This window comes from Asterias amurensis, chromosome 11 (assembly GCF_032118995.1).
Source record: "Asterias amurensis chromosome 11, ASM3211899v1".
In the NCBI taxonomy this organism is placed as follows: Eukaryota; Metazoa; Echinodermata; class Asteroidea; order Forcipulatida; family Asteriidae; genus Asterias; species Asterias amurensis.
In genome coordinates this window covers 13,032,198-13,054,642 of record NC_092658.1, presented here as the reverse complement: position 1 = coordinate 13,054,642, position 22,445 = coordinate 13,032,198, and the positions used below count along the sequence as shown (strand labels likewise).

At 37.7% G+C, this 22,445-nt stretch overlaps 1 protein-coding gene and 1 long non-coding RNA gene across 2 annotated transcripts; one reads left to right on the top strand and one right to left on the bottom strand.

The window, feature by feature from the left end:
• Nucleotides 1–484: 484 nt before the first annotated feature.
• Nucleotides 485–5,109, bottom strand: LOC139943996 (uncharacterized). Its single transcript, XM_071940923.1, has 5 exons — nucleotides 4,898–5,109; nucleotides 4,555–4,695; nucleotides 3,686–3,853; nucleotides 3,032–3,145; nucleotides 485–2,715 (listed from the first exon to the last, which is right to left on the bottom strand). The coding sequence occupies exons 1-5, from the start codon at nucleotides 4,983–4,985 to the stop codon at nucleotides 2,606–2,608; spliced, it is 621 nt and encodes a 206-aa protein (XP_071797024.1). The 5' UTR covers nucleotides 4,986–5,109; the 3' UTR covers nucleotides 485–2,605.
• Nucleotides 5,110–5,933: 824 nt separating this feature from the next.
• On the top strand, nucleotides 5,934–10,722 carry LOC139944458 (uncharacterized). The gene is made up of 4 exons (XR_011786965.1): nucleotides 5,934–6,036; nucleotides 9,103–9,240; nucleotides 9,682–9,797; nucleotides 10,612–10,722. It is a non-coding gene; the product is annotated as an uncharacterized lncRNA (long non-coding RNA).
• Nucleotides 10,723–22,445: the final 11,723 nt, after the last annotated feature.

Below are 22,445 nucleotides of genomic sequence, written 5' to 3'. Positions count from 1 at the left end.
TTTTTAATACTACACATAACAAATCAATGTTTTTATAATCGAAATTAGGGGTGGGTGGGTGGATCAAAAATCTTTGGAAAAGAAATCAAAATTTTAAAACATTGAAAATTATGAATGGCCCCTTAGTTTCGTATTATTAATTCTCACATATTTTTTCAGCTGACATTTGAAGTATGCATTTGACGCCATTTCAGTAAGCAAGTCTCCTAATGCAACAATAAACAGCAGGCCTCGAAATAAACCACGGCAGTTGCAGTGGTGCCTAACCAGAAAAAAAATTGCTGTGCCCCTTCTTAAGTTCACTAGAGCCTGGATCAGTGCAGACAATGAGCATTTCTATCATAACGAAACATGTGCTTACCAGAATGGCGCCCATGCCCCATTTCAGGTTCTAACAATCATTAGAGCTCCAGTTGCCTATCTTGAAGCTCTAGTTATTTCGATTGAAAATAATCACTGCACAAAAGTTTTTAATGGCATTTGCTAAAAGCACCGTTTTATTAACTACCACACAGAAATGTGAACTACAGTATTTCATCTAATATGATAGCTTAAGTTAATAACTACACATACACAGCAAAGTTATCTACAATCTAACTTACCAATTTTATTTTCTATAATATAATAGTATAGTACTATTAAGCACAGTTAGAAAAAAATAGACTTTTGAGGATTTTTAAGGCACATTTGAATATCACATCTGGATGCAATCTAACTTACCAATTTTATTTTCTATAATATAATAGTATAGTACTATTAAGCACAGTTAGAAAAAATAGACTTTTGAGGATTTTTAAGGCACATTTGAATATCACTGTCACATCTGGATGCTTTTTTATGTGCAGAAGATTTGTTACATTGTGATCATTGATGGTAAATCTATCACAAAAAACACAAATTTAAGTTTTCAAAATGGCAGGTTTTTTCAGGTTGATTTTATATACTTCATAGAGACAAATGCCCAATGCTCCTGGTTGGTCTTTGCCTCGGTGCCCTTTGGAATGTCCATGTGGGAATGTGTATCCTTCTCATTAAAGTGCCCTTTACAAAGGTAACACTTTCTTGCCCATTCAAGAGTGTTTTCCATTGCCTTTGTGCCCCTTTGAATGTACTGTGTAAGGTTTAGCAAGACCGTTGGTTCACAGAGGTAACGGATTTGCCTCCATGCCCCTGGTCAATGTTTTACTCACACGGTGTTCCCGCAAACCTTACTAGATTGTCTCGACCATGTAAGGTTTCAAATCCTACTCATGTACAAGGTGTTTCTGCAAACCTTACTGTATCAACTTGAAAAGTTTCTAGTCTTACCGTCTAAAAACTAAAAACAAACTTAATCATAAAAAGTGAGCCGTATGAAGGAAAGATATTCTTTCACACAACATGGTGCATGAATAACCAAATTATGCATGATTTGCTTTCTGAGGACTCTGCCACAGATTTTTGTTAATCAAGAATTTCTTTTCATGCACCACCTGTTTCTTGCTCACATTTAGTAGGCCTACAAGTTTGTTTCTCCTGCGCAAGAGAACTTTTTGAAAAGTGGCATTGATGACCGATTATGAAAATGGTGCATCTAAAAACCAAAATTTAATTACATTAAATGTAATTACATTAAATGTAATTACTTTAATTTCATTACATTAAATTAATAAGGGAGCAAATATGCTCCATGATTAATTACAAAAAAAATGTACCACACATTTCCATCCCATGGCTACGATACAAAAATGTTAGCAAAATCTCTTTTAAAGTTCATCTTTCAACCTTGGAATTTACTGAAGGACCATTCATTGTCCTTCATCATTATCAAAACAATCTCAACCAGTTATACGCTGAATATAGCCATGGGATGGAATTATGCGATACTCCAAATTACCTGTGAAATAATATTGGTACACTTAAAACAGTGTGATATGCGAAAGTGAAAAACTAAGATTTTCACCACTTTTTTATAAAAGCTATTGCGTTTTCTCTGACAATGAGTGAGGTTCGAGAGTTTGCCTGGAGAAGTAAGTATTCATATATTCTATGTGGTAAAAGTTGACATCCTTTGTAAATACCAAAACTTCATTAGTTAAACAAATAACTTCTGTTTAATTTGCAGGATTTAGTTCGGCCTTGGAATGTTGCTGAATTTGTTGTGGGTGCCTACCCTTTGAAACCAATACTAAAGCCTGGATAAAAATTCCTTTCCTTTCTTGTTCTGTGTGAGGTGACATTGAAAATGATCAATAAAAAACTCACTGCACGAATTGCAAGAAATGTGACCACATGTAGACAATTCCTAAGCATTTGTGTCCTCCAACTACTTTGTCATGAAAAGTTCAGAAAAACCTAAGTACAACTAATAAGCAGCTTTTATTCGACGTTTAATTTCTGCAATCTTAATTTGTTTTTGAGCAAAGAAATATTTACAAGCTGAAATAGTACATTTGTCTACAAAATTTACTTGGATATACTTATCATAGCAAGATGCAAAATGTACCTCAATGGCTATCTAATGATTAAGTAGCATGACCTCACCAGCACAAGGCCCTTCCGTACAAAATGAAACGTACAGGAATGTTTTAATTTCAGTACCCCCTACCACTACTTCGTACCGACTCTACACGTCTTCAGCTGTGTGGTTCCCCGTATCATCAGTTGATAAGACTACCATGGGATGAAACTCAGATGGGAGTCCAGTCTCTTGTTGTGCCATTTGAGGTTCCGGTACTGAAGAAGAAAGAATAGAGAGTTGATAATAGAGTACAGAACAGTACACGTAACACTATGGCCATTTTCGAAACCACGGCTTGGGATTTGGACTCGGCTTCAGGCTCCGCCCTTTCGTCTGAAACCCTGAGCGTGTATACGCAAAGCACCTGCAATTGTCAAAACAACTGCGGGGCCAAGCTAGCCTGAGACAAATCCAAAGCCAAATCCAGACGTTTCGCAAAGGGCCTATGCTTCAAAGTCAGTTTGATTGTAGTTAACAAAATAGTGTGGCGTACTCGGTATGGTGTCAGACAGTTTGGATAAAACGTCTTACCCTTTTTTTTATACTTGAACATCCACAACCCACAACCGATGAGGATGACCACTATAACTGCTCCTATCAAACATGTCGGTATTATCCAATATGGTCCACCCCTCGCTTCACTCCCTAAAAATGAAAAGATGATTCTAAATTAATTACTTGTCAAAGATGAATCAAACAGTACATAGGCCTGATACTTCACAGAGGCAACGTCGGCGATTGCCTCCATGCCTCCGGGTCATTGCCTGAATGCCCTTAAAATGCTCCAGTAGAAATTTACAATTTCCTCATGGGGTGCCCTTCACCAAGGACTCAAGGAGACGATGCCTTGGTGCCCCTGCCCGTTCAAAATGAAGCTACAGGCCTGAGTTATCTTTTGGGCTCTCTTTATAAATGCATGGATGTCATGTACCATTGCCTACAAGTTCTGCTTCATAAAATAGATCCATCTGCAGTGTCAGGCTGTTTCAATTTAGGTGTTTGTAGCAATTTTTTATTTGCAAAGACACTACCATCCAAGTTACATCCTAAAGTCCATGGGAATCTTTTGAAGGGGCACCAAGGTCAAGAACAGGGCAACAGACCAGGCCCTGGCCTGTGTGACATTCTGAGAGCCTGCATTTCCTGAGCATATAATATAGGCTTGAGATGCCTTTTTTACTGTACCTTTGTTGTCATCATTTGTGCGATTTGTCTGGCTGGTAGAGCCCATCCCAGTGGCAGTCGAGTACGTCATTGTGGATGATGGTTGGAGTATTGTGGAGCTCTGTACAACAGGCTGCGGGGTAGTACTTCCACTTAAGGGGGATTGGACAGTTTGGATTATTCCAAGTTCTGTCAATAAAAGAAGAAATACTTTTAACTTTTTAGAATCATATGGCAGAATTTAAATTTAAAATCAAAACATATTATAGATGGTTATTTGAGTCAATCAGGTTGGCATATTGTGTTATCTTTCTCTTGCCTTTCACCTCAAGAATCCCAGTTTGATTCACACCAAGGGGGCTCTGAGTGCATTGGGTTTTCAGTCCCTGCCTGACTGTGTGTTTATCCCTGTAATAATTCTCTCTGGGGTTTTCTTCCTACATCTAAAACTAAAACTTCCCTCCTCGTTATCCCTCCATAGGGTTCTAAGACTAGTAGTGATTAAGTTTGCTTGGCTTCACAACCAGAATTAATAAAAAGGAAATGTAAAAATTGTAGCAGAATTCCATCCCAAAGACTGCTTTTTATTATCTTAAGTATGTAGTGAATACATTGACAGGTTATTAGTATGAGGATTTATGCACAAAAAGTAAGAATTCCTAGGCTTGCTTTTCACAAACTTTTATATTACGCTTGGGATGTCCCAATTGGCAGCTACGACTATGGCTATATTTCCTGCGTCTTAATGCTTGGCAAATAAGAGGGGTAGCCCATTGTTGGGCTGCTGTGGCTCTCTTTTAACATCGGCTTCATATGGCAACTATAACAAAAGAGTTAAAAGAGATCCTTAACAGCCCAACAAGGTGGGCTCTTGAGGAGGGTGAACTCACCACGACATGTGACACAGTGTGGATCCTGCGCTTCTGGTGTACAAGATGTACACCTCACACATGTCAAAACATGCTCTTCCCATACATAGTCGGCACCAAGTTCATCCTGGCAGATCTTGTTCTTGTCCGGGGGTCTAACTCCTTGGAAATAAAAGAAATAATATTAAATGTAATGGTGACCGATACTGTTCTTTGTTTGCACTGGGATAACACTATTCTCATAAATTAATGAGACAGCAAAGTGACACCCAATAATATGATTGGCAGGCCTAACCACAGTGTTAATTAGCCAGAGGGAGGTGTGGGTATCTTTTGGACACCCCAGTATAATGATGCAACTTACTACTAGTTAACAAGCCACGTGCAAAGCAAGTTTCAGCTGTCATAAGCATTACGAATAACACCAAGTTTCTTTTGCTTTTAGCAAACATCGTCAGACCGTGGGTTGACAGACCAGTGAATCAGAGTCGAGGGAAGACAATACGATCAACAACAAGTGTTTTTAGTACCTCCAAACAGCCACGAGTATTTTTAATTAAAGGTTATTTGAGTGACTTAAATAATTGTGGCATAAAATGGCATTATGACAAAAAGGCAAAAAATATTCGTGCAATTGGGCAACAGTTCCCAATTTTAAGGGACGTTCCCATTAGTCAACCGGGGCCTCTTGCAACATACCTAGGTACCCCCCCCCCCCCCCCCCCAGGATAATCTTCCGGTCGTCGCCACCAATTTATCCGCCGTTAATTAACTCCAAAACCACTGAATTTTTTTCTTACCTGAGAAGAAGTTGCTCAATCATGCCTGTTGGAAAGGGGGTAATCCCCTAAGTACTTACAATCAATACGTACCTGATCGTAGGCCTAGCTAGCTAGTGGAGGGATGACACGGGAGTCCTCTGTCTGATGACTGGACGGACGGGCCCGCCACAGTACACCAACTTGACACGATTATAGTGGGGTTTGCAACCCTTTCACCCAGCTCCTTCGATCTCATCTTATCCTTATGCTTCGGGTTAACGGTTGAGGTGGTGGTCGAGACATTACGAGCTAGTAAAAGTGTACCTCCTCGGGCCTCCCGCCCCTGGCCAGCTGGATCAGCGCCCTCTGTTGTCAAATGTGAACCAGCTCGGTTAAAATGAGAATATTATGGATGGACTTGAATTGTTTAAACCTTATGTGCAGTTTTCTGATGTTGAGCCATATTTGAAAAAGCTGTGTTCACTTTATTAATTTTTATTCGGTAATTGTAACTTTTGAGAAAAAAAAAACATAATTAATTGTAACGGTTTGATGAAGATTGACCAATGAAAACGATCGTATCTGAAAGCCGTTGGGCCACGTGTGACTCCAAAAAGCGCCCAGTTTCAAAGACAAAATGGACGCCGTCAACGTGTCTCGATTTAGTCTGTTTGCCTTTTTAGTGTCGAATAAATTGAAGTTTTTACGGGATATCCATTGACCCGACCTCAAAGGAGTGATGGTGAGTTACTTATTTGATTTTAATAATGAGGATTTGGATATAATGGATTTTTACACCACCAAGATAAGAGTTTGACTTGAGAATAGTTCTACTCTAGAACTATTTCGGTTTCGTCTTCCGTAACCTCATAGGTTTATACCGAAACAGGTCAACTCGTACCCAAGTCAACTCGTACCCAAAATATTATACCCAAGTCAACTCGTACCCAAGTCAACTCGTACCCAAGTCAACTCGTACCCAGGTCAACTCGTACCCAAGTCAACTCGTACCGTATAACGTACGTTGTATGCCGATACGGAGAATCCGTGCGGCGTGATTTTATAAGCGACGGGAAATAAAATTGATGTTCTACTCACTTTTATTTATTAAAAATAATACCTTCTCACGAATTTCGTTTTAAATAATGCTAGATGTTCATCTCTCTTCTGACTTTTTTTTTTTTGGTGTTTGGTGCTTATAAAGACATATGAGACATAAAAAGGGTTAACTTTTTTTTAAGTTCTTCTCTTTTTTACTTTAAAACAAACTCATTCAATATAAAAACATACAATGTATAGTACGCAAACGTTCCGTGTTTTTCTTGTTAAAGGGTTCCCATTAGAAAATTTCATGATAAAAATTCATTCAATTCATTCATCTGCGTATGTTCTGATTATCTTTTTACATGTATCTGCAACATGAAAAAAAGAAATCATTACAATGAATAAAAAAAAAAAAATAAATCACAATATTTATCAGTATGAGTTGAAACTCCAAAATTTTGTAAAAATTTATTTGGGTACGAGTTGACTTGGGTACGAGTTGACTCGGGTACGAGTTGACTTGGGTACGAGATGACTTGGGTACGAGTTGACTTGGGTACGAGTTGACTTGGGTACGAGTTGACTTGGGTACGAGTTGACTTGGGTACGAGATGACCCGAATTCGTTTATACTAGCCCAGGTTGGACTCCTCCGTTGCATGCAACGCGCAAAGTCCAGGGTATAAAGGTCCCGTACCATTGCGAAAAAAATTTCAAAAATCTGTAAAAAATATTTCTACCTAAGTTGGGAGTCTGAACTTTTACTCACATGTTCCTTGTAGTTGGAAATCCAAGACCGCGTTATTTAAAATTGTTGAATTGTCTCCTTTGGTGTTAAAGGAACACGTTGCCTTGGATCGGTCGAGTTGGTCTTTGAAAAGCGTTTGTAACCGTTTTTTATAAAATACATATGGGTAGAAAGATGTTGTAAAAGTAGAATACAATGATCCACACAAACATGTCTCGAAATTGCGTGGTTTTCCTTTTACCTCATCGACTAACACGTCGGCCATTTATGGGGGTCAAAATTTTGACTCCCATAAATGGCCGACCATGTTAGTTCGCACAGTAGAAGGAAAACCACGCAATTTCGAGGCAAACTTGTGTGGATCATTGTATTCTACTTTTAAACCATCTTTCCAACCATATGCTTTTTATAAAAAACGGTTACAAACGCTTTTGTTTTGACCAACTCGTCCGATCCAAGGCAACGTGTTCCTTTAATATTTTGTGAAAAGAAAATTGAAATTTACGTTTTCCATTCCCACGACGTGCACTAACTTCCGTGTAAACACTTTCTTGCACTGATCACTGGCGGCGCCATCAACTTGCGTCAACCACTCACTAAGCAGATGGATAATAGTCAGCGAGCAACTTACACAAAGCACAGTACATAGTATACCGAGCATAGACGTCTTGTGCCAAGACTCCATGTGGTGGAAGCGTATCTTTTTCCCAGGACAGATGAGGCCGTTAAATTGGCGCATGCTAAGTGGCCTCATCTCTCCTAGGAAAAAAATATTCGCGCGCAGGAAAGCGCCCTCTGTTGTCCGTCTATATGACAAGAAGAAGCCATGTGAAAAAGCAAGATGGCGGCAGACGGCTTTGCTGCTTATAGTTATAAATATTTTATAAGAAAAAAACTCACTTTGTAACCGAAATTCAACCTGAAACTTTTAAAAATTCTATTTGAGGTGTAGTGCTTTCCAGTTTCATGCCTCCTGGATTTTAAATGTGTATTGGAGGAGTTGAAGGCGATTTGATGGCACCTACCCAGTTGACGGCGAATAGCGGCAAGACAACCGCTGCACTCTAAAGCCATGCGCACTTGGGCTCACACTATCAATTGGTATACGATGATCAACATCGCCAGTGCAGAACTTCGACATATTTTCTGAAATAATTTCTTCCATGGATATATTTGTTAGCTGTAAACTCGTTGAAAATATAGTGAGGGACACTATGAATATATGAACGGAATTTCATCTTCTCAAATCAGGTAAAAAATAAAGAAAATTGTAGTCAAATTTGTGTTCGCATTGTAAAGAACCTTTATACCCAGGACGTCAGTGCAGTGGCACTGACTGACGTCCTACCAGGGCTAAGGTTTATACATGTATCTCTCACGCGTTAAACGATGATGGTTCAATCATTGTTCAATGAATTTTGGAATCAAAAATCTCTCTTTATTTTAATTTTAATCTTGATATGTCCGAGGGGGCGACCAGAGAACCCACTCCGCAATCTCAAAAAATGTTAAAAGTTATAAATTCTTACGTAATTCAGTCCCCGAACTCTGGCCGAACGCATCGCGAAGTCACGACTCGTGACGAGCGTGCGCATATGATTTTTTTTCCAGAACAAACGTGGAGAATTATCTACACATGTTTGTCCTAGAATAAAAAAACACTTGATCCGTGCTTTGCGTACAAAAACATATGTACATGGGTCTGGGAACCAGACGTCTGATTCCTAGACGCGTGTCCATATGTTTTGTACACAAAGCACGGATCAAGTGTTTTTTTAAATTCTAGGACGGACTAACGTGTGCGAAAATTCTCCACGTTTGTCCTGGGAAAAAAATAATATGCGCACGCTTGTCGCGTCTGGTATCACCACCAGGATTCGAACCCACACTCAGCTGAACAGAAGCGCAGATCTTGAGTTCGATGCTCTTACTTATCTGCTCGTCCATGACACCCTACTCACGTGACTAAATGTTTCAACTTGTACTCATTCTTACATGTTTTGTCATCAACTTATAGATCAACTATTGCCAGACAGAGTGCAGATCTTCAATCATGATGGCTTGGCTGTCCATCACACTCAGCAGAGATGTGTCAATTAATCAATGTTGTAGCATCGCAGAGTGGCCAGCAATCTATGACAGCTCACATCTAAAGGTACAAAAAAAAATGATTGAAATTGAACCATGGGTATAGTTTTTAGTATGGCAGCTTAATCATGTAAATGCTGCTCTCACACTTTGGCAAATAAAAATATATTTGAAGGCGTCTCAAGCACTTCCAACATGATTACCACTGGTCACTGGGGCCATATTTCATTCCTTAAACCAACTCAGCTCCCTAGGGAGTATACAGCCTGTGTCAAAAGAACCATCCCTGCCCTCACAGGTACCCATTGACGCCTGGGTGGAGAGAAGCAATTATAATTAAGTGTCTTGCTCAGGGACATAGGTGTCATGACCGGGATTTAAACCCACACTCAGCTGAGCAGAAGCCCCAGAGATTGAGTTCAGTGATCTTATTTTCTCGGCCACGCACCCTACTCTCTGAATGTTTAAATTTGTACGCATTCTTATATGTTTTGTCATCAACTTACAGATCAACTAACGCTGACAGAGCGTCAGATCTTCAATCATGATGGCTGGGATGTGTCAATCAATCAATGTTGAAACACCGCAGAGTGGCCAGCAATCTATGACAGCTCACTTCTAAAGGTAATGGAAAATGATTGAAATTGAACCATGGGTATAGTTTTTAGTATGGCAGCACAAAGGGTGGCTGCAGTGTTTTGTTTAATAGTTTAAACGATTAAAAATGACTTTTTAAACCTGAAATATTTTTTTATTTTTTTTATTAAATGCGCAAGTATTTTAAAAATGGTTTTAAGAGATTAGGGGAATCCACCCTGCCCCTAGAAGGGAGCCTTCATTTGCATGAACGTGACGTCATGTCGGTAACCCGAGCCTTCGGGGCCCCTGGCTGTGTGCATATAGAGACGTGTGCACTGTGTGGCCTGGTACCTAGCCGCGTTTAGTTAGGGACCAGACTCTTTTTACCGACGATATGTTTGAATTCCCGACGTGACGTCGATGGTAGGGGGGGGGGGGTAAAAGGGGGCATGACTTATTCGCTAATTCCGCAAGTGAGATATGTCGGGGGGAAAAAACAAAGCACATTTTATTGATGTTCAATACATATATTAGAAATAAATGACAGCAAAATTAACTGTTTTATTTTAATTCACTGCAGCATCGCTTTAATGCTGCTCTCACACTTTGGCAAATATGAACTTTTGATGGTGTCTCAAAGCGCTTCCAACGTTAACCCTCTAATTTTAGGCTCAAATTTGATCAAACTGCAGAACTTACCCCTTGTGATTTTTTCAATTTCAGGCTTAAATTTGATTATACTGCAGGACTTGCCCCTTGTGATTCTTTTTTTAATCTTGGGCCCAATCTTGTGTGGTGATTGCTATTCCATCAGAGATGCTAAATCTTTTCTTGTTCTTTTTGTTGTTGTCTTTTACAGATCAAAATCCAGACAGAGAGTGTCGGATCTCACAAGGAGTCAGCGTCCATCACTCGTACAGATGCACAAACTTTTTTGATCAAAATCTCGACAGCGAGTGTTGAACCTGTCAACGCCTTGAGCAGTCAATCAACCTTATTGCAGGTAAGCCTAAATAATTTTACATTTTTGGCAATGATAGTAAAGTTTGCAATTTATAAGGAAAAACTTTTAACTAACTATAAGTCCCGGTTTACCTCCAACGACTCGTACCCTTTGCGATTTGAATTTTTATTTTAGGCCCAAGTTTGACAAAACTGCTGGACTTACCCCTTGTGGTTTTTTTCAAATTTAGGCCCAATCTTGTGTGGTGATTGCTATTCCAGCAGAGATGCTAAATCTTTTCTTGTTCTTTTTTTTATAGTCTTTTACAGATCAAAATCCAGACAGAGAGTGTCGGATCTCACAAGGAGTCAGCGTCCATCACTGGTAGAGATGCACAAACTTTTTGGATCAAAATCTCGACAGCGAGTGTCGAACCTGTCAACGCCTTGAGCAGTCAATCAACCTTATTGCAGGTAAGCATAAATTATTTTACATTTTTGGCAATGATAGTAAAGTTTGCAATTCATAAGGAAAAACTTTTAATGCAAAAAATAGTTAATGTTAGTTTCGACCCTAGCAGAGTCTTTCTCGAAGGCTAAATGACAACACAACAAACATGAACAGGTAACTAGGTGAAACATAAGCAGTGAAGTGGAAATACATGAATGGGGTTAGAAAGCATACAGAAAAAGCAAGGGGTAACCAGTGAATAGGGGGACAAAAGGGGGGGGGTGAAGGGAAGGGACTGGCTTGACCACAGGAAGATGGAAACACAAAGGACAATATCAAGGGTGGGGAGGTTGGGTAAAAAAGTAATAGATTAGTGAATGAGGCTCAGGCTAAAAGGCTGTGGGGAAAAGGAGACGGCAAAACAAAAGGTTTATTAGTCGTTTCGAAAAACTTTTAACTAACTATAAGCTCTGGTGTACCCAAATTTGACAAAACTGCTGGACTTACCTTGTGTTTTTTTTCTTCAAATTTAGGGTCAAATTTGTGTGGTGATATCATCTCTGATGAATCTTTTCTTGTTCTTTTTGTCGTCTTCTACAGATCATAATCTAGACAGAGAGTGTCGGATCTCACAAGGAGTCAGCGTCCATCACTGGTAGAGATGTACCACTATACTTTGTAATTATTTGTTTATTATAGGGATATAGTTAGAATTAATTGTGTGGTGAATCTCTCACACTTGTTTTTGTGTGGTGAATCGCTAAATTTTGTTGTTGTGTGGTGATTTGCTGAAATTTTTTGCTGTGTGGTGAATCGCTCACACTTTTTTTTGTGTGGTGAATCGCTCACACTTTTTGTTGTGTGGTGAATCGCTCACACTTCGCTCTATGTGATTATCCATTCTTCCTTGTGTGGTCAATCATCAAACTCACACATTAAAACGTTGTCAAAGGCTTAATTAGGAATTTCATTTAGCCATTTCAATTTAGATGTGCTGATGCGTGGAGTTGACATACTTGGTTGCCATATAGTGGAGCCGGATGGGAATTTTTCCCCAAGAGGGTATTAGATAGGCGGGGTTTTGCCCATCTCATACATCAGCAAGCAGGCATGCAATATCTGATTTTTATGGTTTGGTTTTTTTTAACCATTGAAACATTTAAAAACACAGTACAAAATCTTGCTGTGCCTGGAATTCTGGAAATCTGAATACTTTTATCAAAATACAGAGCTGCATGCCTGAAATGGGAGACACTTTAGTGTCTCAATTCATAGGAGTCAAACAAAATTTGACTTAATATTTCCTGTTTAATTATTATTTGAATATTTTTGTAGGTTAGTCAACGTTTCAGGGTGTGCCACACTTCCTTTGTGTGTTGAGTAAGTAATAGAAACTTTCCCTTGTATTACTCTGCGTCGCTCACACTTCCTTTGTGTTACTCCGAGTTGCTCACATTTCCTTAATGTGACTCAGTTGCTCACATTTCCTTGTGTTACTCTGAGCTCAAACTTCCTTTGTGTAGTGAGTAACTGACACATTCCCTTGTGTTACTCTGAGCTTACACTTCACTTGTGTAATGAGAAACTGACACTCCCTTGTGTTACTCTGAGCCCACACTTCCTTTGTGTAGTGAGTAACTGACACTTTCCCTTGTGTTACTCTGAGTTTCTTTACACTTCCTTTGTGTAATGAGTAACCACACTCCCTTGTGTTACTCTGAGCCCACACTTACTTTGTGTAATGAGTTACTGACACTCCCTTGTGTTACTCTGAGCTCACACTTCCTTTGTGTAGTGAGTAACTGACACTCTCCCTACTCTGATTTGTGTTTAGATAAGCCACACTTCCCCCTGTGTGCTAAATTACTTAATTTTCAACTTTAGTTAGTTAAGATCCATCCTTTTCACCCTCAAAGATGTATGATTCAGATTCTTATATGCCAAATTCACAAAACATCATCTTAAAAATCAAAGAAAACATCCCTTGCAGATAATCAGGGCACTCTGCTTGTCTTCTTGGGAAACAGTTTTACCAGTCAGAGAGCACTCTGATTAAAACTGTTCACAAACATTTTTAAACAAAACTTTGCAGAACTTTACAGAAATTGCTAACTTTCCGTGCAGATAATCAGGGCACTCTGATTGTCGTCTTGGGAAACAGTTTTACCAGGCAGAGAGCACTCTGATTGAAACTGTTCAAAGAAATTTAAACAATCTTTTGGCAGAAATGTTTGATCTTGATTTGAAAGAAAAAAAAATTATGGCGTTAAACTCTGAATCATATGTCTTTGTATTTTTTAAGTTAAATGTACGAGTTGCTCCTACCGAAAAATGAGACCATTTAAAAGAGTGAAACTTTAAACAAATTATTACTTTAATCGCAAGCGCAAAAAAGCAAGAAAACTATGGAAATCTCTGTATCTTGCGGAGATATGGAAATTTCTACCAAAACGAATTGCAATATTCATGAATTTTGTAATAAAATGTTTGTTCTTTTATTAGTGTTTTTGTTCTGAAAGATATTGGCAATATCTTTCATATCTTAAGGGGAAATAACACTTTGTTATTTTGCTTTTCTCAAGTTTTTGGTTCAGGGTCGGGGTTTTAAAATGAAATTTTCAAGATTTAAATTATGGACTCGTTGTGTATGAGCAGCTCATTGTGCTATGTTTTGTTAGGGCCTCATCCAAACCCTCTGAAAAACTCGCAGAGTTGTGCAAACACCTGTGCCTGTTGGTGGACCCCCTCGGCTGCCTGGAACAAGTGGTGGTCTTGCGGGCCCGGTGCAATGGAAGGTATGTTCTCCGTTCAGTGAAACTCTTTTAGATGCACAACTAGTGTTCTCCTTCACTGGTGTAATGCCTAACAAAATTTGACGAGCTAGAGCGAGCATTTTTGGAAGCATGCGTTCTTACTAGGGCCTGAGCTGGAAGGTAGTGGTTGGTCCCTAAAACGTTCTGGTCGGCAAGATCTCTCAAGACGTCGGGATGAGGGCCCCTTATAATTTAGCCTTTTGTTGGTCACGTCACTCTTTTGTTTTTGAGTAAACAGGTTTGTACTGGGGATCTTTCATGATCATCAAAGGTGCCAAGAGATGTCTTCGTTTGAGCCAATGGAATCAGGACTTGGTGGATGATGAGGACTTCTATCCAGTTGATGATATGAGGGCTGGAGAAACATGTTCTGCTTGGTCATGCCACTTCACATCCAAAATATCTAGTAAGAACACCAATTTTATTGCCTTTTGATATCAAAGATGACACTGGATTCCTATAATTTGTTGTTGTTTTGAGTTAGTTGTTTTAAGAAGAGGTCAAAGGTCAGGTCTATGTCAAGGTTCTTAGGGTCTGGTCATGGTCAATGGTAAATACCTACAGGAGATAAACAGATCAAGTTTTCAAAGCAATGCCAAACAGAGAGTTTATCATTAAAGTTATCTTAAACTTTGCAACATTCACATCTTAACCTAAACATTTCTGTGACCATGGTTTAAAAAAATTATACTAGCTAGATTTCAATTCCTTTTCAAAGCACATTGAAAGTTTATTATAGTAGAAATTATGCTTCTCTAAAAGCTTGTGACATTTCAAACTAAATCTTATCTCAGACTAAATTTTTGTTTAAATCAAACTAAATATGGATCTTGTGAGGTAAACTTTTAAATGTTTGGAGAGTACTTTTTTATTGTGATAAATCAGACTAGAGTAGAACTTAATTAGTTTTCAATGCATCTAAACAAGTTGGTTAATGATAAAAATGTATACTTCTCAAAAAGCTTTGAAAATTCACAACGAAATCTTTCTCTAGAATAGAAATTTTAAAATAAAAAATAGGTAGATCTAAACACTTGCAAAGTTAACATTCAAATCATTCAGAGAACGCAGACTGGATATAGAACTAAACAAGTTGTTTGATAAAAGCTCAAATTTTGTGTGAAGCGTGGGTTATTCACAACTAAATCCTATTTTAGTACATTAAGTTTAAAGGCACTGTACACGTTTGGTAATTGTCAAAGACCAGTGTTCTCACTAGGTGTATCCCATCGTAAGCCTAAAATAACAAACCTGTGCAAATTTTGGCTCAATTGGTCAACAAAGTTGCAAGAAAATTATGAAAGAAAAAACACCCTTGTTGGGACAAATTTGTGTGCTTCCAGATAGGAATAAAAGACTTCTAGCTAGAAGTCTTTTATTATTTTAGTGAGAAATTACCTCTTAAATTACCTCTTTTACAAAAACTACAATATTTCAGAGGGAGTCGTTTCCCACAATGTTGTATACTATCAACAGCTCTCCAATGCTCGTTACCAAGTCAGTTTTTAAGTTAATATCTGTTTTGAGTAATTACCAAACGTGTACCGTCCCTTTAAAAACCACATAAGCAAGGTAGAATTGAACACTCTCGAACAGAAAGTCTACTATAAATGTTTTAACTTGGAATATCACACTCAAATTTTACATTAGGATTTGAAAGTCAGATTAAAAAGAACTAGATGCCCGAGACATTTAAAATCCTATCTGAGGATATAGCTTTTAAAATCAGAGTAGGTAAAACTAAACTGCATGTTCTTTGAGTTCAAGTTTGAGCAAGCATGTATAGCTAAGGGTGTTTACTAGCTTAGGGTGTTTACTTGTTCAACTCAATCTCCATTTTGTGTCAAAGGTCAAATTTTAAATCATTGCATGAAAGGTCATAGGTCATTTCAAGGTTTCAAATTGATAAATTCATCTCAAGTTGTGTAGGAAAATTTACAGCACAAATACGTCAAACAAAAGGGCTTTTCATTTCACCAGTGATGCTATTTACAGAAAAAATATTAGTGAACTTATGTGTTACCCAAAACAGGGGTTTGAACTTGCCAGTCAAAATAAGTTTCTGTCACAATGAGCACAATTTTGAAGCAATCTTTGACAAAGAGTGAAACCATTCGGTCCTTTATATTGTTTGATAATAATTCGAGGGGGAAATAAAGTTTTGTTGTTCCTTGAGGCTATTTTGGTGCAACCAAGTGAATGTATTCTTTTAAAACCTTCAATTTAGGAAACAGCTGTGCCCTAAATTGCAAAGAAATTCAGTCCCTCATTTATTAGGTAATAATTTGAGGGGGAAACAAATGCAAAACAGCATGCTTGTAGTTTTTTCCCTTAGTACAAGACCAGCAATGTTGACGAACGAACCAAGCAAAAGTATTCCTTTAAAGAAACTTCAATTTAGAAAACAGGTGTGCCCTAAAATGCAAACATCTTTAGTCCCTCATTTTGTTAGATAATGATTTGAGGGGATATAAGTTATACACAGTTTTTGTCGTACTGTACGGTCAATATTATTTCAGTGAAAAACTAAGTGAAATTTACTTTTTCATGCTACAAGGCCAACAATGTTTGATTGTCAAAATATACCCAATAAGACTGCAATTTAGGAAACAGTTGTTCCTTAAATTGCAAAGTATTGTAGTCCCTCATTTTATTAGATAATAATTTGAGGGGGAAGAACATGAGCACAAATTGTTTTTTGTTTGTTTTTGTTCTTTTCTTGCTAGGCCAAAATTGGCTGACGCAAACCAAACGAAAGTATTCCTACCAAGTTTTCAATTTAGGAAACAGTTGTGCCCTAAATTACAAAGATCTTTATTCCTCATTTTATTAGATAATAATTTGAGGGAGAATTTAATGTCACAAAATGTGTAAGTTTTTCTCTTCTCATTCTGTTTGTAGACAAGCGTCTCTTTGCGATATAATATTCCTCTTTTTTTATCAATAGTTACAGTGCTCATTTTTAAGTGTTTACTTCTCTTATTAATTACTTTCTCTGAACACAACTGCCATAGGTTACAATAACTCAAAAGGTCAAAATGTTTAGTTGAATTTTAGTGAGCTAGAAATCATTGCTGTGTTGTGTAGTAGTCTAGAAAGTAAATCAAATACTTCAGTTCTTGATTAATCTTAGCTGTGTTGAAATGTTTTGTCGTTATTGGTCAAAGTCGGTCTCTTTAAGAATGGTAGTTGTAACATCAATCCAATGTCATCTTTGTTATCATTTATTGGCAAACATAGTGAGAAAACGTCACTATTTAGCTTACTAAAACTGTTCAAAAATTTTCGACGTTTGTGCAATACGTCAAGCTTTTTTCTCAAAGCCTTTAGTACATGCAATGTGTTTTACACATCGTCAACTTTGTTTTTTATCAAAGTTGGCCAAAAACAAGTTCACTTGTAGCCATTTTGTCAGTTGACTACATCTGAACGTCCAAATTGCAGCCCCATGGAAAGCAAGGGGGAAATTAGTGGCCTTGCAGAATTTGTTTCTCCAACCAGCACATCATCATCTGGATAGAAGTCGTCATCATCTGTCGAGTAAGGATCCCGTTGGAACAAGCATCGACAACTCTTGACACCACCAGTGTGGCTTGGTTGCGAGACAACAATCGGTGAAATCTTTGGCCCTTGAGGGCACCAGTTCATTTAAGCAAGCAACAACTATCTTCTGCTCAACACTTGCGTCTAAAAACAAAGCGCAGAATTGCGTCTAGCTCGTTTATATTTTGTGAGACATTACAACATTGAAGTAGACACTACGAGTACATCTAATTGAACTTCACTGAACAGAGAACATATCGACCATTGCACTTGGGCCTTTAGATCATCACAAGTTCCAGGTGGCCGAGGGGGTCCACCGACAGGCACAGGTGTTTGCACAACTCTGCTTTTTTTTTGGCAAAATTTTTCAATAAAAAATTGGACATGACTCTCCTTGTAACTTGTGTTTTATTTGCCTTAACTTTACCCCCCCCCCCCCCCAACTTAAATATTGAGGGCCCACCTTATCCCGGTCGGGCCCTCAGGCCGTCATTTTTGCCCACAGTACAATTGGGTGTGTATATCAGTCGCTTTTAGCAGGTCATTTTGCGCAAGGAAACTCCCATTAAATTGATACACACCCAATTTATTGCATTGAGGGTAAACATGGCGGCCAAGTAGATAATGAGACAAATAATGAGACAACAGTTCTGAGTTCAGACGAATCAACTAATAGTTGACTTGCCCGTAAATAGCATCAGCCTTTATTCATGTACATATAGAATAACACTCACAATTTGATAGAGACACATGGCAACAGTTTAGGCGAAATTGGATAAGTACGCAAGGCTATAGTCTTGTAGAATTTTTTGGCAAAAATTAAGAAAACTTTGAGTAGCTGAAAAATACGCAAGTCTTGTGGAATTCTGGGGACAAATTTGATAAAATACGCAAGACTTATTTATAGTCTTATTGCGCTTTTAGGAAAAATTTGAGCAAGTGATAAATACGCAAGGCTTTAGTCTTGTGGAAATCTTTGGTAAGGCAATCTTTGAGCAAAATTGGATAAAAACGCAAGGCTATAGTCTCTCGTGGAATTTTTGGGCAGAATTTTAGCAAAATTTGATAATATATGCAAGGCTATAGTCATGTGGAATTTATGGGCAAAATTTGAGCAAGTGATAAATACGCAAGTCTTGTGGGATTTTGGTTGGGCAAACTTTAAGCAAAATTGGATAAAAACGCAAGGCTATAGTCTTGTGGAATTTTTGGGCAAAATTTGATAAAATACGCAAGGCTATTATATACTCTTGTAGAATTCTGGTTGGGCAAACTTTGAGCAAAATTGGATAAATACACACGGCTATATATAGTCTTGTGGAATTTGAGCAAAATTGAGCAAGTGATAAATACGCAAGGCTATGTCTTGTGGAATTTTGGGGCAAAATTTTAGCAAAATTTGATAATATACGCAAGGCTATAGTCTTGTGGAATTTTGGGGCAAAATTTGAGCAAAACATTAGCAAAATTTGAGCAAGTGATAAATATGCAAGGCTATAGTTTTGTGGAATTAATGGGCAAACTTTGAGCAAAATTGGATAAAAACGCAAGGCATATTGTGGAATTTTTGGGCAAAATTTGATAATATATGCAAGGCTCAATTTTTCTCAATTTTACTCTTGTAGGATTCTGGTTGGGCAAACTTTGAGCAAAATTGGATAAATACGCAAGGCTATAGTCTTGTGGGAATCTTTGGTTAGGCAATCTTTGAGCAAAATAAATTGGATAAATATGCAAGGCTTGTGGAATTTTTGGGCAAAATTTGAGCAAAATTTGAGCAAGTGATAAATATGCAAGGCTATAGTCTTGTGGAATTTTGGTTGGGCAAACTTTGAGCAAAATTGGATAAATATGCAAGGCTACAGTATTGTGGAATTTTTGGGCAAAATTTGAGCAAAATTTGAGCAAGTGATAAGAACACAAGGCTGTAGTCTTGTGGGAATCTTTGGGCAAAATTTGAGCAAAACTTGAGCAAGTGATAAATACGAAAGGCTATAGTCTTGTGGAATTTTGGTTCGGCAAACTTTGAGCAAAATTGGGTAAATTTTGGGCAGAATTTTAGCAAAATTTGATATTATACGCAAGGCTATAATCGTGTGGAATTTTTGGGCAAAACTTGAGCAAAATTGAGCAAGTGATAAATACGCAAGGCGATAAGTCTTGTGGAATTTTGGTTGGGCAAAAATTGGACAAAAACGCAAGGCTATAGTCTTGTGGAATTTTTGGGCAAAATTTGATAAAATATGCAAGGCTTAATTTTGCTCAATTTTACTCTTGTAGGATTCTGGTTGGGCAAACTTTGAGCAAAATTGGATAAATACGCAAGGCTATAGTCTTGTGGGAATCTTTGGTTAGGCAATCTTTGAGCAAAATAAATTGGATAAATATGCAAGGCTTGTGGAATTTTTGGGCAAAATTTGAGCAAAATTTGAGCAAGTGATAAATATGCAAGGCTATAGTCTTGTGGAATTTTGGTTGGGCAAACTTTGAGCAAAATTGGATAAATATGCAAGGCTACAGTATTGTGGAATTTTTGGGCAAAATTTGAGCAAAATTTGAGCAAGTGATAAGAACACAAGGCTGTAGTCTTGTGGGAATCTTTGGGCAAAATTTGAGCAAAACTTGAGCAAGTGATAAATACGAAAGGCTATAGTCTTGTGGAATTTTGGTTCGGCAAACTTTGAGCAAAATTGGGTAAATTTTGGGCAGAATTTTAGCAAAATTTGATATTATACGCAAGGCTATAATCGTGTGGAATTTTTGGGCAAAACTTGAGCAAAATTGAGCAAGTGATAAATACGCAAGGCGATAAGTTATGTGGAATTTTGGTTGGGCAAAAATTGGACAAAAACGCAAGGCTATAGTCTTGTGGAATTTTTGGGCAAAATTTGATAAAATATGCAAGGCTTAATTTTGCTCAATTTTACTCTTGTAGGATTCTGGTTGGGCAAACTTTGAGCAAAATTGGATAAATACGCAAGGCTATAGTCTTGTGGGAATCTTTGGTTAGGCAATCTTTGAGCAAAATAAATTGGATAAATATGCAAGGCTTGTGGAATTTTTGGGCAAAATTTGAGCAAAATTTGAGCAAGTGATAAATATGCAAGGCTATAGTCTTGTGGAATTTTGGTTGGGCAAACTTTGAGCAAAATTGGATAAATATGCAAGGCTACAGTATTGTGGAATTTTTGGGCAAAATTTGAGCAAAATTTGAGCAAGTGATAAGAACACAAGGCTGTAGTCTTGTGGGAATCTTTGGGCAAAATTTGAGCAAAACTTGAGCAAGTGATAAATACGAAAGGCTATAGTCTTGTGGAATTTTGGTTCGGCAAACTTTGAGCAAAATTGGGTAAATTTTGGGCAGAATTTTAGCAAAATTTGATATTATACGCAAGGCTATAATCGTGTGGAATTTTTGGGCAAAACTTGAGCAAAATTGAGCAAGTGATAAATACGCAAGGCGATAAGTCTTGTGGAATTTTGGTTGGGCAAAAATTGGACAAAAACGCAAGGCTATAGTCTTGTGGAATTTTTGGGCAAAATTTGATAAAATATGCAAGGCTTAATTTTGCTCAATTTTACTCTTGTAGGATTCTGGTTGGGCAAACTTTGAGCAAAATTGGATAAATACGCAAGGCTATAGTCTTGTGGAATTTGAGCAACATTGAGCAAGTGATAAATACGCATGGCTATGTCTTGTGGAATTTTGGGGCAAAGTTTAAGCAAAATTTGAGCAAGTGATAAATACGCAAGGCTTATAGTCTTGTAGAATTCTGGTTGGGCAAACTTTGAGCAAAATTTGATAAATACGCAAGGAATACTTATGGAATTTGAGCAAAATTTGAGCAAGTGATAAATTTGCAAGACTATGTCTTGTCGAATTTTGGGGCAAAATTTTAGCAAACTTTGATAATATACGATAGGCTATAGTCTTGTGGAATTTTGGGGCAAAATTTGAGCAAAATTTTAACAAGTGATAAATGTGCAAGTGGAGTTTTGGTTGGGCGAACTTTGAGCAAAATTTGATAATATACGCAAGGCTATTTGTCTTGTGGAATTTTTGGGAAAAACTTAAGCATAATTTGAGCAAAATTTGAGCAAGTGATAAATACGCAAGGCTATGGTCTTGTGGAATTTTGGTTGGGCAAACTGAGCAAAATTGGATAAAAATGCAAGGCTATAGTCTTGTGGAATTTGTTGGCAAAACTTGAGCAAAATTTGAGCAAGTGATAAATACGCAAGGCGACAGTCTTGTGGAATTTTGGTTGGGCAAACTTTAAGCAAAATTGGATAAAAACGCAAGGCTATAGTCTTGTGGAATTTTTGGGCAAAATTTGATAAAATACGCAAGGCTATACTCTTGTAGGATTCTGGTTGGGCAAACTTTGTGCAAAATTGGATTGAATTTGAGCAAAATTGAGCAAGTGATAAATACGCAAGGCTATGTCTTGTGGAATTTTGGGGCAAAATTTTAGCAAAATTTGATAATATACACAAGGCTTTAGTCTTGTGGAATTTTGGGGCAAAATTTGATAAAATACGCAAGGCTATACTCTTGTAGGATTCTGGTTGGGCAAACTATGAGCAAAATGGATTGAATTTGAGCAAAATTGAGCAAGTGATAAATACGCAAGGCTATGTCTTGTGGAATTTTAGGGCAAAATTTTAGCAAAATTTGATAATATACGCAAGGCTTTAGTCATGTGGAATTTTGGGGCAAAATTTGAGCACAACTTGAGCAAGTGATAAATACACAATGCTATAGTCTTGTGGAATTTTGATTGGGCAAACTTTGAGCAAAATTGGATAAAAACGCAAGGCTAAATTCTTGTGGAATTTTGGGGAAAAATTTGATAAAATACGCAAGGCTATAGTCTTGTAGAATTCTGGTTGGGCAAACTTTGAGCAAAATTAAATAAATACGCAAGACTATAGTCTTTTTGA

Excerpts from the sequence above, each read along its gene's own strand:
- LOC139943996 (XM_071940923.1), bottom strand. The coding sequence starts at position 4,985 with ATGTTTGCTAAAAGCAAAAGAAACTTGGTGTTATTCGTAATGCTTATG. Across the intron at positions 3,854-4,554 it reads ACACTGTGTCACATGTCGTG|AACTTGGAATAATCCAAACT; the intron begins GTGAGTTCACCC and ends TTTTATTGACAG. Across the intron at positions 2,716-3,031 it reads GTTCAAGTATAAAAAAAAGG|TACCGGAACCTCAAATGGCA; the intron begins GTAAGACGTTTT and ends TTTCTTCTTCAG.